General features: G+C 40.9%; 1 protein-coding gene across 1 annotated transcript in view; it reads right to left on the reverse strand.

Annotated features, from left to right (window-relative positions):
• Nucleotides 1–3,238: 3,238 nt before the first annotated feature.
• Ncbp1 (nuclear cap binding protein subunit 1) overlaps nucleotides 3,239–17,294 on the reverse strand; it is a 35,395-nt gene continuing 21,339 nt past the window's right edge. Inside the window, exons 12-23 of the mRNA XM_050156156.1 lie at nucleotides 15,778–15,842; nucleotides 14,044–14,106; nucleotides 13,284–13,358; nucleotides 12,315–12,418; nucleotides 10,668–10,790; nucleotides 9,359–9,461; nucleotides 8,776–8,869; nucleotides 7,407–7,510; nucleotides 6,674–6,788; nucleotides 5,489–5,617; nucleotides 4,720–4,833; nucleotides 3,239–3,745 (exon numbers count right to left, since the gene is read on the reverse strand). Coding sequence (XP_050012113.1) covers nucleotides 3,632–3,745; nucleotides 4,720–4,833; nucleotides 5,489–5,617; nucleotides 6,674–6,788; nucleotides 7,407–7,510; nucleotides 8,776–8,869; nucleotides 9,359–9,461; nucleotides 10,668–10,790; nucleotides 12,315–12,418; nucleotides 13,284–13,358; nucleotides 14,044–14,106; nucleotides 15,778–15,842 — 1,203 coding nt within the window. The 3' untranslated portion in view covers nucleotides 3,239–3,631. The remainder of the gene's footprint in view (nucleotides 3,746–4,719; nucleotides 4,834–5,488; nucleotides 5,618–6,673; nucleotides 6,789–7,406; nucleotides 7,511–8,775; nucleotides 8,870–9,358; nucleotides 9,462–10,667; nucleotides 10,791–12,314; nucleotides 12,419–13,283; nucleotides 13,359–14,043; nucleotides 14,107–15,777; nucleotides 15,843–17,294) is intronic.

The raw sequence follows: 17,294 nt of genomic DNA on the forward strand, positions 1-17,294 counted from the left end.
TCACAGTGTAGTCTTTTTAGAAACGCTTTTTAGAAAAACCCTCATGTGATGGATATGCTTAAAGAAAAATGGTCCACAGGTACACCTGTACATACATGCACACACCTCTGTGTGCCCCTTTCCTTTGCACACATGTAAGTAAAAATCAAAGTGACAAGTTAGAACTACTCCACGGGAACAAGGGACACAGTAAATCCTAGCCTGGCATAGGAGGAAGCACTTTCAGGGTGAGGCTGATGGAACCGAACTTAGCTCAGGGAGCCACAGGTCTGATGTGAACTGCTGTGGAGTCTTCAGCATGGCAGGAGTGAGAAATACCTACAGAAGCGGCACCCTGCCTCAGCGGGTGCCCAGGGCCCCGTTCTTCGGGATCTTCACGCAGCAATTTGGAAATGATGGGTCAAAAGGGAAAAAGGCTACTTTCAAAGTTGAATATCAAGACTTTCATCAAAAGCATTACACTAACACTTGAGTACTCTTATCTGCCGTACAAGTTCTCATCTAATGGGAACAACTTGCTTCCATGTTTAACACTTCTGAGGTTGGAAGTGACAGTTCAAATATTATTTCTCCATAGGCATTTGTATCAATTCAGCTAACCAGATTTTTCTTCAGTCTTGTTAAAAGTACTATCAAAAAGTACCATTAAAAACAACTATCAGAAGCAACCATTATATGTGAAAAAAAGATCAAGAGAGAGCAGGCAGTGGTGGCACACACCTTTAATCCTAGCAGAGGCTGGCAGATCTCTTGAGTTCAAGGCCAGCCTGACCTTGCAGAGTGAGTTCCAGGAGAGCCAGACTAGGCTACATAGAGATCAAAGAACAAAGACAAACAAACAAACAAAAAAAACCAAAACAAATAAAAGAATACTTACAGATTTCTCTAGAATGTAGCTCAGGGAGAATTAGCTGAGGCCGAAGCTGCTCTGAGAACAGAAGCCACTTCTAACTAAAAACATGTACTGTGCCTAAGCATCAGGAAGGAGGCCCACTCTAAGAAACATGTAGCCAAGGGCTATGCATCATTTTGACAGACACCCAAGTTGAGATAAAGTGGGTGTTTTCATCCCTCAGTGCACTAGGAAGCTTGTACAGCTCACTCTGTAGTTCAGCAGCTGCACTTGTAGAAAGTCAACCCAAATAACGTGGGCCATCATTACTAACTACTTTAGAAACATTCACTAGGGACATTCTATGTGTTTTTCATGGCTGGCATGTTATATGTGCTTTGCTAAATGTTAAACCTCAGTAAAAACTGATCTTGGACAGGCAGCCAAACTTTCTTGTAGAGAGAAGTTTCTAGCCTGATGACAGGAGTAACTTGGAGTTCTGGCTGCTGTTAAGTATTACTGCATTTTTTTGTGGGGAGATAAGGTGCTCCAAGACACATGGATTTAACTTCCTGGCTGTGGACTGTAGACAAGTTTTCCTGGGGTTTGCTTCTGTCTGTTGGAAAGATTCAACATGGTGAACCTTGTAACCAGCCTGTAGCAGCCAACAGTTAATGAACTCTCGCTGTCAAGGCCAACACAGTGCAATCTGATTGGCTATATGCCTCTGTTCTCTGGCTGTACCAGATATTAATGGTAGCTCAGGTTGGTAAAGGTTTCTCACACCGTAAACTTTTAGGAATGATACAGTTCTTAGGGAACCAGAACCTCTACCTTGGCAAAAGCCTGCTACAGAGAATCAGCACAATGTCACAGAATGCAGTGACATGTCACCTGTCTTTGGGAGCACTCCCCCCCCCCCCAAGGAGCAGCTACTCTCTGCTTTTGCATCTTTTCTTCTGTAAAATACAACAGATGTAGGTGTTCCAGCCGACAGAGCAGGACAGAGCAGGGCATATTAACAGTTTCCAGAAACTACCACCGCACAGGAGGAGTCAAAGAAGGGAAGGAGAGCACAAACTTATAGCTGTAGTGCAAGGATACCTGAACTCCACCATGCCTCAGGAAAGGATACGCAGTTACCAATGCCTTCAATAGTTAGTTGTTTGGCTACTGGAGGACCACAGCCATTTCAAATCAGTTACAGCTTGAGCTGTGTTAAATGGGAAGGAGCAACAGTGTAAACAGGATGGATATTTAACCAGGAACTCAGGTTTTATCTTTCTGAAGTTCTTGCCATCTAACCTTGATCTACTGAATTCAAATGATTAGATGATACTCCTGCTTTAAATGTGGTATTTAAAAAGCCTAGGAATTCCCATGTAATAAGACATTGTATTCTACAGCCACTGAATGTATGGTAATTAAAGACCCATATATCCAAACAGACAATTGTAACATATTCTTACTAGAATATAACATATACAAAAATAACAAATGCACAAAATTACTACTAGTAATTATATCATTATTAGCAGATTTTTCTAAGGTTTAATGAGAAGTTTAAAAATCCTAGAAATTTGGAATGTTAGGAAATGCATTATCTTACAAAACACTCATTTCACTCAAGCTTCAATAGGCTCAGGGAACAATTATCTGCCTCAGAACCCAGAGACAAGCCCCAAGCCACAATGAATTCCAAGTCCATCTCAGCTCATTTATCGCTTGCTGCACATCAGTTTGTGACATTCCGGGATCTTAGACAAATCCTTGTTGGAGGGCAGGGCATGACCAGATACTTTTCCACAATGGCTGCCAAATTTGCAATCACCTGAGAGGCGGAAAAACTGCTGCCATCACCATTGTAGTGATATTTTATTTGTATTTTAATAAATAAAGCTTGCCTGAAGTTCAGAGAGTAAAACAACTGCACCTACCAGCCTTACAGACCAGGCAGTGGTGACACACACCAGTAGCCACACTAGTTTGCCACAGAAACCTGGTGGTAGTGGTGCAAGCCTTTAATCCCAGCCCTAGAGAGGAATATAAGATGGGAGGAGACGGCTCTCAGTCTCATTCTGAGATTCCTGGAGGCAGGATCACCATTTCAGACTGAGGGAGAGGTAAGAGCTAGGGGCTGGCTGTTCTGCTTTTCTGACCTTCAGGCTGAACCCCAATTTCTGTCTCTGGGTTTTTATTATTCATGCTACAATTGTACCTCGAGATCACTGGAAGCTGGGTGGCTTCTAGTTTGGCAAATTTGGGGATTAGTAATAATAATTTTTTCTTCTAACAAGTAGTGTCATAAGATGGTTACTCAAAAACAATTGCAAGAAAGCTTCAGATAGAGGCTAAGACATCTCCGTAAGAAAAGAGACTAAGATAATAAATCATGAAATACCAAAGTTTAAAAAACAGAACTTAGGTTTATTCCAGCCATGTTGCTAAGGAGCAGAGAAAAGCTAGGCTCCCTGGTGTCCGTTGGTTGTACTCACTACTTTGCAAGCCTGACCTTGCATTGCACACACCTCAACCCTGCTGTTTTGTGCCCTAAGAAGAAGTATCAAATTCATCACAGGAAAGCTGTGTCTCACATTTATACAACGTTACGGCCACCATAACATAGCTGTCATCAAGCAACACTTGCCCTTCAGGGCAACTAAGGGAAATGTCATACTCTGGGCTCTCCTCCCCCGTTTCCCTTAGGAAGTGAAAGGCTACTACAAGAAAGCAAACATTCAAACCATCAAAAATAAGACAAATTATTTCAAGATAACAAAAAGGGAAGAAACATGACTATTAGGCCTGCAGAGCACAGAACTGCTGGAACACAGCCAGGATGTGAGGGTCTAGCTCGGCAGTGAAAAGCAAGTTCTCCAGGGTCACCATGTACTGCTGGATTATCTGGTGATGCTGTGGACACAGAAAAGAGCACTGGGTCAGGAAACCAAATGCAAGCAACCTTGCAGACCATTTCCCTCATGGCCCACCCATGCTGAGGAGGGACAAAAAACAGGGCGAACATCTCCAGAGAAGATTTGAGAGAGCAGGCAGGGAAAGGAGCAGAGGGATGAACAATGATGTAAAACCAAACCCAGTTTTAACAGCCTTCCTATGGGATCCTTGATGCAAGGCACGGCAGGAAGCCGCAGACAATTTCAGAGGGCGTCCTGAAAGTCAGGACACAATACATCACAGCTTTCTGAAAAGCAGCCTGACTAGGGAGCCAAGGGATCAAAAAACGAGACCCTTTTCTCTGAAGACTAAAATGCACTCAAAAATTTCTAGAGGACTAGGGGCTCTCGGTTAGCTTTTGAACTGGCTAGTCACTACAAGTGCCTGGGAGAGAATTACTATTTAGAGGCTTAAAGAATAGAACTTTAGAATGATTACTTTAGAACTGGTCACTTTCCTAGAACAAAGGAGAACTTAGGGAGTTAATGCCTTGAAGAGGAAAAAATGAAGCTAACACCGCTACACATCAATGTCTGGAAGCAGATGTTGGTACTCTGTGTCCAGAGACCCCAGGGGTTTACCTTGCTCCTGTGGACATGTTTACTATGGGAATTTAAGATGTTAAAATACCTTTATGAAACTAATCCCCTCTTACATTTTAGATTACAGCTATGCTGGGCTCCCTACCACGGAAAATGGCAACCCAGAGTATGAGTGATATAAAACCAATTTGTCTAAATATTCTGATGAACAGTAGTGTCAACAAATGGACATAAACTAAAGGGCCTATAGGAACTACATAACCTCATACCCTCCCTCCTGATATACTTTATGAGGACTTTTTGTGGTCTTATTCATGGCAGACAAGTGTTTTACCACTGAGATTCCTGAGCGTTTTTTAAATCAGAACGCCTGTGTGACTGAAGACAAACCTGCAGGAAGATCTGCTGCAGCCTCTCTATGCAGTTCTTGTACCACGGGGTCAATATGCTGGTGCCATCAGTTTCACATCGTACCAAGTGCTCAGTTAGGATCATGATGAAACGCTGCAAAGGATGGCAGTGGAGGAAGCATTAGAGGGAGAACTTAACTGCTGAACAAATCCAAACCCAGAGTTCTCAATGGTCTTGTTGCTCCACCAAACTGCTGTGTACTCCTGACTTTCAGGACAGTCAACTTAGCAAAGGAGAGATTTAATGTTAAATCCTTTAACCTCAGGTTGGAGAGATGGCTCAAAGGTTAAAAACACTGGCTGTTCTTCCAGAGGTCCTGAGTTCAATTCCCAGCAACCACAAGTTGTCTCACAATCATCTATAAGGAGGTCTGGTGCCCTCTTCTGGCATGCAGGCAGAACACTGCATACATAATAAATAAATCTTAACACACACACACACACACACACAATTCTTTAGCTTCTTCTAGAAATATCCTGGCCTCTGTTCTAAGAAAACAGCATGTTAATGACAACCTATGTACAAAAATGTTCACAGGAAAGAAGGCGGTCACCTAAATCATCAACCGTAAGGGATAAATGACACAGATATGTAAACAACGAGCAGACAGCACAGATTCACTGCAGCCTCCAAGCAGTGACACTATTCTGCAAAGTTCCGTGTCCTCACTATTTTTGTGATTAAAAATGGCAACTTTTCAAACCAAGGGAATGGCTCCTTTTTTATCCCATACGCCAAGCCGGCTTACCTGGAAGATGACGAGGAAAAGGTTCTTTTGTTCACTCTGAGCAGACTCGACCTTCTCCTGCAGTCGTTCTATCTGCTCCTCCAGGGCCCCGTCTTTCCTGTCACTGCTTCTGTCATCGTCCTCACTTCGCTACAAAGTAACAATCCAATGCTCAGAATCCATCAAGAACAGTGAATGACTATAATGCCAGGCTTTGCTATGTGGCTTGGGTTGGCCTTGAATCATGCATGATCTTCCTGCCTCCGCCTTCGAGTGCTGGTTTTGGGGGTGGGAGCTCAGAGATGCTAGGCAAGTGATTTTTATCACTGAGCTATGCCCCTAGCCCTGGGGAAGGGTTTTATATTAATGGGCTTTTATTCTTGTAGTTTTAGCTCTGGGAAAACTTAGTGGTACTAGTTGTGGGTAATGACTATGAGGTGCAACAGTCATTAAACTTACTAATATCTCTCCCCTATCTTCTACTCTGGTGGAAACACTAAATACCAGGGAATACTGTAATGGAGAACACTCGCTATTATCATTTATTTATTTACTTATCTATTTATTTATTTTTCTGGAACAGGTTTTTCTGTATAGCCCTGGCTGTACTGGCCTCGAACTCAGAGATTGTCTTGCTTCTGCCTCCTAAGTGCTGGCATTAAGGCATGCACCACCACCATCTAGTGAGAATACTAATGTAAGTCAGGATCCAGCCAGCTCACTGCTTCCCTGTAAACCAGTGCTTCTCAACTTTCCTAAAGCTGTGATCCTTTAATTCAGTCCCTCATTTTGTGATCCCCCAATCATAAACTTACTATGTTACTACTTCATACTGTAATTTTGTTACTGTTATGATCATAAGGTAAATATCTGACATTCGACCTCCAAAGTGGTTGAACCCATAGGTTGAGAACTACGGCTCTAACACAATTTTTATTTCCATGAGAAGTACTGACAAGTTGGGACTTGAAACTGACTTGCACCACCACTCCACATAGCACCTATGATTGTCTCCCTTCCCCTCTGTGCCAGACTCAGAAATACACACAGACTTTTCTGGGGAGCCAAGGTAGAGATGTAAACTAGAGAAGAAAACTCTGTAATCAGCGTCAGTCCCACGGCACACAACTGTCAAGGCATGGACTCCCACTACCCTGCAGACTAGGTTATAACCTCTAACCACGCAGGATTCAGCACACGACTTACTCGTTTGTGTTGTCTTGCCAGTTTCTCTTTAGCTTCTTCGAGCTCTTTCTGGATCTTTAAAACATGTTTGTTCATCTTACGAATTGTAGAGTGCAAAATTTCCCAAACAAACAACCTGAACATAATACAGCAGTTGGTTAATGTATGCTAAGCTACACTTACAGAGAAAAAAAAAACATGTTTTTCAGATTACCATTCCTAAGGGCTGACAGGGCCTTCTATTCCCTGGGCAGAGTTATGCATTCTCCAGCAACACTTTATTCACCACTGCTGTGAGTTTTGAGAGCGTCTAGCTCCATTCACCTGACTCAGGTGGGCTCTCAGAAGGCAGTACCACACCAGTACTTGTTTAGCCCTTAAAACATAGAGTTGGTTTTCTCCTTCCACCAGGTGGGTTCTGAGGATCAAACCAGGAAACTCAGCTCACTAAGCCTGACAGGAAGCTCCACGACCCACTGAGCAATCTTGTTGGCCCTGTTAAAACTTCTGAACACACCTGTCACCTCAGGACTCAGTATATTTCGGACCAGTGTGTGCTGGCAGTAACAGGTATAGTGGCGAAGTTAAAGGGCTGTCATAGAGTTTAATTTGATCTCATTTGCTTTCATTGCATGTCAATCTTGGCTGTCCTGGTTCTGATCATCTTTAAAACCTGTGTAACTTCATAAAAATGTTACCAGGTGATATGAACTACTTCACACAGGTCACACGCACTCTAAATTCTGGTTCAAACCTTGTGAAGTCACGAGACAGCTCCGATGAGAAGATCCAGTTTGCTACTGCTGCACAGTCAACAATCTGCGTGCGAATCATCTTATCAACCAGGACAGCAATCATCTACAATGGAAACAGAGACAGGGTCAAGCTTGACTGACAAGTGGGCAAAACGACAACGCGATGAAAATAAGTTAGCAGGGCTATAAAATCTGATTTCAATGGCGATGGAACTGACCAGTTTAAGCAATAGGTCTTCATTTTTATTTTTTCTTCTAGGAGAGTCTCATATAGCTAAAGGGGGCCTTGAACTCCTGATTTTTTTTTTTTATACCATTTCCTCCCAAGTGCTGCAATTACAGGGATGTGCCACCACTCCTGATTTAACTAGTCAGTCTTTAGACTTAGTTTGCTCTTTGCTAGGCTCTAAATACTGTAAGAAATACTGTGTTAACAATAAAGATTGCATGAAAAGAAACTCTGGAATTTAATAGCACTTAATATTTGGGAAATTTTACTTGATAATACTTCTATAAAATATGTGTGTGTATAATTTCAATTGAAATCTCCAGCTGAAAAACAGCATCTTATGGGTCTTGTTTATAGAGATGGATAAACATAACTACTTTCTACAAAATACTGCTGTCCAGCAGCAGCACAAACCAACCACAATGCCGTATGAAGAACATTAGCAAGGGCTGATGAGATGGTTCAGTTGGATAAGACATTTGATGCTCAGCTTGACAACACAAGTTCAATACCCAGGACCCACTGGGCAGAAGAAGAGAGAACTGGCCTAAATTTGTCATCTGACTTCACACAAGCTCTGTGGCTTTCCCATGTACTCCCAGTCATCAATATAATTTAAGAATTTATCACAAAGAAGGTATCGATTATTTCTACAACACAGAGTTTATGGAATTAATAACCATTCTACTGGCGGATTCAAATATACTTAATTTCTAATCTGCACACCTACATAGCCAGGACATGGTGTGGGAAGTCCTTCTGTATATGTATTGCTATTGCTGGTTAATGAATAAAGAAGCCACTTTGGCATATGATAGGACAGAATAGAGCTAGGAGGGAAAACTAAACTGAATGCTGGGAGAAAGCAGGGAGGGTCAGAGAGGCCATGAAGCTGCCAGAGGAGAAAGACACAGCTGCTAGCTGGAACCTTGTCTGTAGGCCAACCTCATAGTAAAATATAAAATAATAGAAATGGGCTAATTTAAGATGAACAGCCAGCTGGAAACATGCATAAGCTAATAGGCCAAGCAGTATTTTAATTAATACAGTTTCTGTGTGCTTATTTTGGGTCTGGGTGTCCAGGAAATGAACAAGCAGGCTCCCCCGACACTCACTATGTCTAAATAAATAGTTGTTACCTGTGGATGATTCCTCCAAACTTCAAACATAACTCTCAGCACATGTAACTTCCCCTCATCACTTTCTGCGAGAGTTTTGAAGACTTCATGAAACCTTTAGACGAAGGTAAAAATACGACATGTAATTACACAAAAGCCTTTTCAAAGTCCCTTTAATCTTACTCAATTTAAAAACACAATATGCAAATGCAAGATAACCAAAGTAATCCCTAAATACATAAAAGCATTAGACTTTGGCCTGCAAAGAAGCTGCCACCAACTTGTGAGAGCACTCTCTTTTACTCTGGATGCTTACCACATCTGCTCTCTCTTTAGAGGCCAACCTTGGGGTGGGCTTTCATTTCTGCTCTATCTCTTTGGAAAGACAGACAGGCTGGATCTCTCTGCCCACCTCTCTGCCCGTGTGAATGACTGTACTAGCTCACCTGCCACACGCACATCTACACTGTATACTCAACCATGGGGAGCATTCTGGCCACCACAAACCGAATCTCATGCTATCAAATTATGTAGTAAGATCTTCATATTTAACAATTTTAGGCAAAAATTACTACAGCATTGGTATTCAAATGCACATACTTACTTTGCAAGAGCACTGAAGGAGTGACTGAAGGATTTGGCTGCCAAGTGCAGCAGAGTCTGCACAAAGACCTCTATCTTCAATGGGTTAAAACTGAAGCCTTCATCTGAAAACATTTACAGTACGAAATAAACATTAAGTACAGTAATTTCTTGGTGTCAAACCCAGGGACGCTAAGCAGATAGTGTGCTCTTAAGACATTCATATAATAATCTGTCAGTAAAAGTAAATAATCAAAGTCTACTCAAAATATAAAACTAGGCTGGGACAGCCAAAACTACATAATGAGACCTCATCTCAATCCACCATCGAGAAAGCAAACCCTTAATTCTCTCTTTTTTGGAGTAATTTTCTCAATTCTTCTATAAAATTCAGTGTTTTAGTTTTTTTGCTTTTTAAAATTTATGACAGGATCTTACTATGTACTTGTGGTTAGCCTGGGACTTGATACACAGACCAGATCTCAAACTGCCTGGATTATCAGGTTTTCACCACCATGCCTGGTGTAAGACCCATTTCCTTAAAAAAAAAAAAAAAAATCCCATATATCGCCTCCTTTATATTCTGTCTAGAAGGTGTCAAATATTAATTAAAGCAGCAAACCTTTTAACCACTATATTAAGGTATCTGCCAGAGTCTAAATTTAGTATTATCATGGCTAGCTGACACCTAGGTGTGCTCCCCAACCAGATGGCTCTGCAGACTTCTCATCTCCTCTTATCAGTACAACTCTGCCAATTTCCTCATTCATACCAGGAAAATACAACAAAGCTAACTAAGTAAAGATTAGGTATTATTAGTACTGTAGTAGTTCATAATTTAGAGAAAACATCAATTATCTCAAAAATATCTAACACACTAAGATTTCCCATTCAGCAATCCAAATATATACTAAAAGCATAAACATTAAAAAAAAATCCTTGAATAAGTAATGTGTGATTTACTTTGTATGTAGGACATTTTTTTTTTTTTTTTTTTTTGTTAACTGTTGCTTGTTTCTGAGACAAGCCCTCATTATGTAGTTCTGGCTGACTTGAAATTCATTATGTAATCTAGGCTGGCCTTAACTCAAAGGGATCCACCTGCCTCTGTCTCCCAAGAGCTGGGATAAAAGGCCTGGACTACCACATCCAGGATGGTTTATATTCTTAATATAACTTCACAGGGATTTTAGGGCCTCTTCGGTAAGGGGGTGAATATGCAGGTCCTAAGAGCAGCAGATCGACAGGATTTGATAGAGCTCATGTTTCATCAGAGCTGTGGATGCTTTAATGTGGCCTATGTGCCTAGGCTGAAGAAGTAAGTTTCTTACCGTTATCATCATCCTGGTTAGGATTTGGTACGTCCTTCAGAATGCTGAAGATTTCATCATTAGTTGCCTTACTTTTAAAAGCAACAGATAAACAGAGTGCCACGGAATGTCCAGGAAGAGAATCTAGATACAAAGCAGAGGGGAAGGTAGATCAAGCTGGCTCTGTGAGCAGCTAGTAGCAGACTTTAAAATATAACACCCCTCAGCTAAGATCAGCATTTAAACCATTTATGATACTATATATGAAAGCTTCACCCAATTCAATATTTTGTTAGTTTTTTTTCTATCTAGACTAAGAGGCTCTGTGCTTACTGTTAGGGTTTTGTGAGTGTGTGCTCATGGTATAGAAGTTATGTTAAGAGTGAAGGCATCATCAAAGTAACAGGAAATCTACTTTCAGTGCAGACAATGAAGACAACATGAAGACCTGTAATGACTGATGTCTATTGCAACAGGTCACAACAAAGACTCAGCTAACACCTGTTGTGAGCCTGTCCCTGAAAGTGGAAGAAAATTCTATGAAAACCAAACAAACCAAAAAATAAAAAAATAACAAAAAACACCAAGAAAATAAGAACTCTTTGTCACCAGGAAATTTACTTCAGAAGTAGACAAAAAGCATTTTTATGAAATAGGTTAACTAAAGATTAAAATTATTTTACAAATAACAAGCTTGGGCCAGACCTAAGGAAGAAACAGGAACTAGAGATTAAAGAGCTTTCTATATTGAGGTAATATAATTGCACAAAGTAAGGAAGAACAGAGTTTTCAGACACAGAGAACTTCCTTGCAGCACAAACCATGAGGCTCATGAATGAACTACAACATTCAGTGCAATCGCAACAACACAGCGGGATAACCGACATCTACCTTGGTACCACTGGCCACCACTGCACATACTGCCTTCACAAAGCATAAACTATGCAAAGCAGAAAGACCACAGCAACTCCAGCACCTCTGATTCAAAGTGCAAGTGGTAAAAGTCATGTTTGCAAATTTACTTTTAGAATCAGACTGCCATGTGCTCCCAGCTAGTCTCATGTCAACTTGACACAAGCTAGTTATCTTAAAGGAGGGAACCTCAACTGAGAAAACGCTTCATAAGATCCATCTGTAGCAAGCCAGTAGGCAGCATTCCTCTATGGCCTCTGCATCAGCTCCTGCCTCCAGGTTCCTGGTCTGCCTGAGCTCCTGCCTTGACTTTCTTCAATGATGAGCAGTGATATGGAAATATAAGCCAAATATACACTTTCCTTCTCAACTTGCTTTTGGTCGTGGTGTTCCATCATAGCAACAGTAACCCTAACTAAGACAAGATGATAACCAATTCAAGAAGTCTCCATCGTAACAAATATACACTTTCAGTTTCAGTACATTCCAGATATAAATTCATCTTACTATTTTTTGTACCATATTAAAATGTCATATATAAAACAATGTAAACAATATAAATAGAAAAACGCTATAAGTTAATAACTACTAATGAGATAACAACAAAACCCTTAATCTAGTGACTAATGGTGGGTCACTTTGCAAATAAATTCAATTCTAAGAAAAAGTTGATTTTTCCTCCTATAACTAACTGGCTTCAGAGCATCATGGACCAGTACTTTTTAAGGAGAGATTTCAAGTCGTTTCATTACTTACTGCTACTTTCATCTCCATACTTGTAAATGCAGGTTGGGTTTGCAGGACACAGAGCTGAGAAGGTGGGAGGAACAATATCTAATATATGTTGATGGTAAGACAACCTACAACACAAATAAGAGCCTCAGAAAAGGTCTCATGTTTTAGTCTTCGGTAATACTCAACTTGTCCAGAGAGCCAGGATCCAAAATCCCAAACTCAGTGGACAACCAAGAAGCAAACGGGGACAAAGTCCTCCAGGCCTTTGAGTAAGTAAGCACAAGTAAACCCAGCCTGCCTCAAAATGCACTGACTTTGCATTGAGGTGTAGGCTGGGGCATCCCCTAGTCGGGTGGTGAAGGGCTGGGTGGAGGGGTAAGGCTGGCATGGCTGGGAGGCTGGTTGTGATGCACCAAAGAAAGGAAGAGCCAAGTTTCTTACCACCTGACAAAGCGTTTATACATCATGTTATAGATAAGGGATGGCTAAAAACAATGTTGGGTTGGATGTAACACAGAGAGAAAAGTATTTAGAGATAAATGTAATTTGTGTCTTTCCAAAGGCCTAAACCTACTTATCCCTCAAAAAATACACATTAAAAGCTCAGATCACAGTTCCCCCAAAACATATTCTATTTTTATAAACTAAGGCTTTTTAAATAGAAGATTCTAGAGGAGGACTAAGAAAACACAAATTAGACAAAAATACAAGCTTAGAAAATGAGAAAATTCTCATAAATGTTGGGGGATATTAAAACTATCTTTTGGCTTAATTCACATAAAATCCAATGGTACAGCTGATTAATTGCAGCCCAAATCCTAACTAGAATGTGAGGTGGAAGATGGACAAAGACCAGGATTTAACAAAGAATACTGTGGACATGCATCACAGATGCAAAGGCGAGAGAATCAGATGCTGACCAGTTCAAGCCGTCTCCTCAGGAGAAGCAGAGAGACCTAAATCAAGGAGGAAGTACAGAGGCTTATTTACCTCATGCATTTTTCTAGAACTTCTCTTACAAACTTTGGTTTGGGACTTTCGAGATCCTGAGTGAGACAATCAGACCTGAGGAGGAAATGTGGTTTTTTTAAGTATATATATATACACACACACATACACACACACATAATTTTTTTTACCCCCAAGACAGGGTTTCTCTGTGTAACAGCCCTGGCTGTTCTAGAACTTGCTTTGTAGACAGACAGGTCTCAAACTCAGAGATCCACCTGCCTCCACCTCCCAAGTGCTGAGATTAAAGGTGTGTGCCACCACTGCCCAGCACAATAGACTATCTTAAAGTGAGTTTTAAATAGGAAGGTTCTTTTGTGTATGTGTATATTCATGTGCTGTTCTCCTGGTGTGCTTACTTTGGTTTCTCACTAGGCTGGCTTAGTCAGTGAGCTTCAGGGATCTGCCGACCTCTATGTTCCCAGTGCTGGGAATAGAAGCCCATGCCTCCATGCCTGGCTTTATTTTTTTAAACAAACAAACAAACAAACAAACAACAAAAAAACAGGATTTCACTGTGTAGTGCTGGCTGGTCTGGAACTTACTACATAGACCAGGCTGGCCTTGAACTCACAAAAGATTGATCTGCCTCTGCCTTCTGAGTGCTGGGCTTAAAGGAGCGTACCACCATGCAGGACTCGATAGCAGCCTTTTAAACATGGGCTCTGTGGCAAGCACTTTACAGACTTAGAGATCTCTAATGTAAGTTTCTGAATAAGGTAGAATAAAACATTACACTTACCAATCTTCCCAGCTCCAACGGAACTGGAAGTTACTTAGATGATGAGAAAACCAATTAATAAACCTACATTGGGGAGTGGGGCAGGGGAGAAGAGAAAGGAAGAATGCAATTTAGACCAGCAATTTATGTGGCTAAACCTTGTCTTTTACACCCCACTCGCTACCTGCGGCTCTTTGACTGTTTTCTCAGCAAAGACTCTAACTCGCTGTCTTACAGTCCCCAGCTATCTCAGTTCACATGACGGTGCATCCTTTTATTCTTGTTAGACAACAGACATGATTTAAGCTCATACTTTGTGCAAAATATAAATGATTCTCACAGCTACGAAGGAGTATATTATTTTTTTCTCCTATAACTGTTGATGAAATGGAAGCAGTAAAAAATGTAGACAAATGTTTTAAATAATTTACAAATAGCAGAACCAAAGTAAGCCTGTCATATGTTGTTGGGAACTGAACCTGGGTTCCTGGGAGAGCAGTCAGTGCTCTTAACCACTGAGCCTTCAATCCAGCACTTAGCTTCTTACATTTATATTATGACCTTTTAAAAAACTTTGTGTTTATGTTATATGTGCAAATGTATACAGTGGCAGAGGCCAGAGTGTGGTGGATCCTCTGGAGATGGTTATAAAGCTGCCTGAAGTGGGTAGGAGCCGAGAACCAAACTCGGGTCCTCTGTAAGAGCAGCAAGCGCCGTAACTGCTGAGCCAGCCCTCCACACCCACTACAACCTTTTCATGACAGTCTATATGCATTAAGTCCTGCTTAAAAATATACTTAGTGCCGGGCGGTGGTGGCGCACGCCTTTAATCCCAGCACTCGGGAGGCAGAGGCAGGTGGATCTCTGAGTTCGAGACCAGCCTGGTCTACAAGAGCTAGTTCCAGGACAGGCTCCAAAACCACAGAGAAACCCTGTCTCGAAAAAAAACTAAAAAAAAACAAAAAAAACAAAAAAAACTTAGTTCTCTAGTCAAGAGAGATCTTATTGTGTTAAATAGTGCTGTGAAGGTCATAAGAGTACTCAAAATGTTTACAGAATTGATACTCTACTAGAGCAGAGACACTGGAAGACACTTTCTTAAAGCACTTCCATCAAAAAATCTGACTTCAATCACTTGAAATTTTCAGGGTCACTGACAGAGTCCCAATTTTAATAAAGAATTTGGGTAAAAGATATGGAAATTGGACAACTGTTCAATTCTTCTTCCAATCTGATTTGGGAAATGGACAGAAGAAAAAAAGAACCAGCTGGCAGTCACACAGACTTTCCCAAAAAAAAACAGTGAGAATGAAATGACCACGCTGTAACAATCCAAGACAGGTTTTATACATTTATTTAAAATAAATGGAGTCTTACAGCTGCAGGTTTGAAGATACTCCTCTGGAATTATTTTCAAAACAGATAATCTATAAGTGTTTATATATAATAAATATAGTATTAAATTTATCATTCAAAGTAAGCTTATCTTAAAGACTTACATATGCAATTAAGTAGGGAAAGTTAAATGATGCCTAAGCTTCACGTGCTCAAGTAAGAATTGGAATTAAAGAGAAGCAAGAACGGGCATCATCAGAGGCTGAAACAGACTAGAAGCCATGGTGTTCTAACAAGCAAGCTGTCACACAAAGGGGTTTGGAAAACAGGGAACAATTTGGGAACCCTTAAGACAGCCTTCTGATAAACTCTTGAGGGTGCTAACATAACAGTACAGAAGTAAGCAAACCAATGCTGTACCTGTCTACACATGTAGTACTCATCGTGTCCAGACGCATATACAGCATCTCAGTCGCCTGTGCAAGCTGTGGATTGAAGATAAGGAAAAGTCCTTCCACTCTCCTTTAGAGTACGCGGTGACATGAAAACAAACCGTGTCCTCCCGGTCTGAATCACCAACAACTTCATGTGCCTCTCATCCTTTCACACCGCTCATCTGTTCCCTGAGTTCTGAACTGAAACTGTCCACGACATGCAATAAATCTGGCTGTATCCACCTCTGTGAAATCAGCTACTATTTTCATCACCTCTACAATTTCCCCAGACTTCTCTAATTCAGTCCTTCCTCAGTCATTCTAGACCTCTCCCCTCAAGCATCTAATGGTCTCTTGTCATTAAAGGATTTTCACATTTTTCTAGAATTTTACAAAAACAGTATCAAGACCCGTGAATCTGTTATCTTTCCTTCAGCATAAATTATTTTTCAACTCATGCTGTCACTGTAATAAAAACAAGTTCTCTTTGTTGAATATTATCATTACAAGAAACAAACTGTTTATCCATGTGTTGTTGGAGATTCAGGTTACTTCTGGTTTCAAAATATTATAAATAAAATTTATAAACATTGTGCCCAGTTCTCTCTAAAACCTCATACCAAAAACCAACATTACCACAAAACAAACAAAACACAAATACAAAAATAAAACATTTTCTAAAAACTGTAGCAACCACCAGGAAGAAACCACCTTCAAAGAAAATTTCATAGGAAATAATTAGAGATGGATGCTCGGGACATACAAAAAGAAATGGACACCAAGAATGATAGGGACAGATACATCTAAATGGATATTATGCATATTTTTTTCTTTCAAATGCAAAAAAGATAAAATAAGCATACTAGAAGGGGTTTTCTGATCTTTTTATTATCGGAAAGGAAGGCCAGAACCGAGGAGAAAGATATGTCTGTTATGCGTGTGTGCACAAACATACATGAGGAGGGGACAAAATGTAGTAACAACTAAAACACTTTATAATCTAAGAATCAGACAGTAAGAAAAATAAAATGGGCATGAGAAATAGTGTGCGATCAAATGACACTGTCAGACTGGAGAGAAGTGCAGTGGTTTACAAGACACACAGGAATGGAAGGATACAGCAAGCTGTAAGGAGAGTTATCTTAGCTAAAGAAAGCCGTTGATGCTTATTGTTAACAATCCAGTAGCACCATGGATCACGTGGAAGAGGAAGGAGGTGGAGAGACTGAAGAGACAGAGGTGGGGATGACTCCAAGGACAGCAGAATCTTCCAGACAGCGCAGGGCTGAGACACAGGAGCTCCCAGAGCTGCACAAGACAGCATGCACAAGGCGTGCCCAGTTCAGGTCAGACAAAATCCCAGCATGAGGAGGGCAAGTGGACACAGAGCTGACCCTAGCCAAGACTCTCTGCAATTGATACCTGCTGGGAAAAGCAGCTGTCTCCAGTGGAGTATCACTGGGTTATCAACCAGACTCCAGGGCAGGCCATGTGCACGAGCTG

Source organism: Alexandromys fortis, unplaced genomic scaffold (genome assembly GCF_014885135.2).
Source record: "Alexandromys fortis isolate MF-2015 unplaced genomic scaffold, M_Fortis_MF-2015_v1.1 scaffold_92, whole genome shotgun sequence".
In the NCBI taxonomy this organism is placed as follows: domain Eukaryota; kingdom Metazoa; phylum Chordata; class Mammalia; order Rodentia; family Cricetidae; genus Alexandromys; species Alexandromys fortis.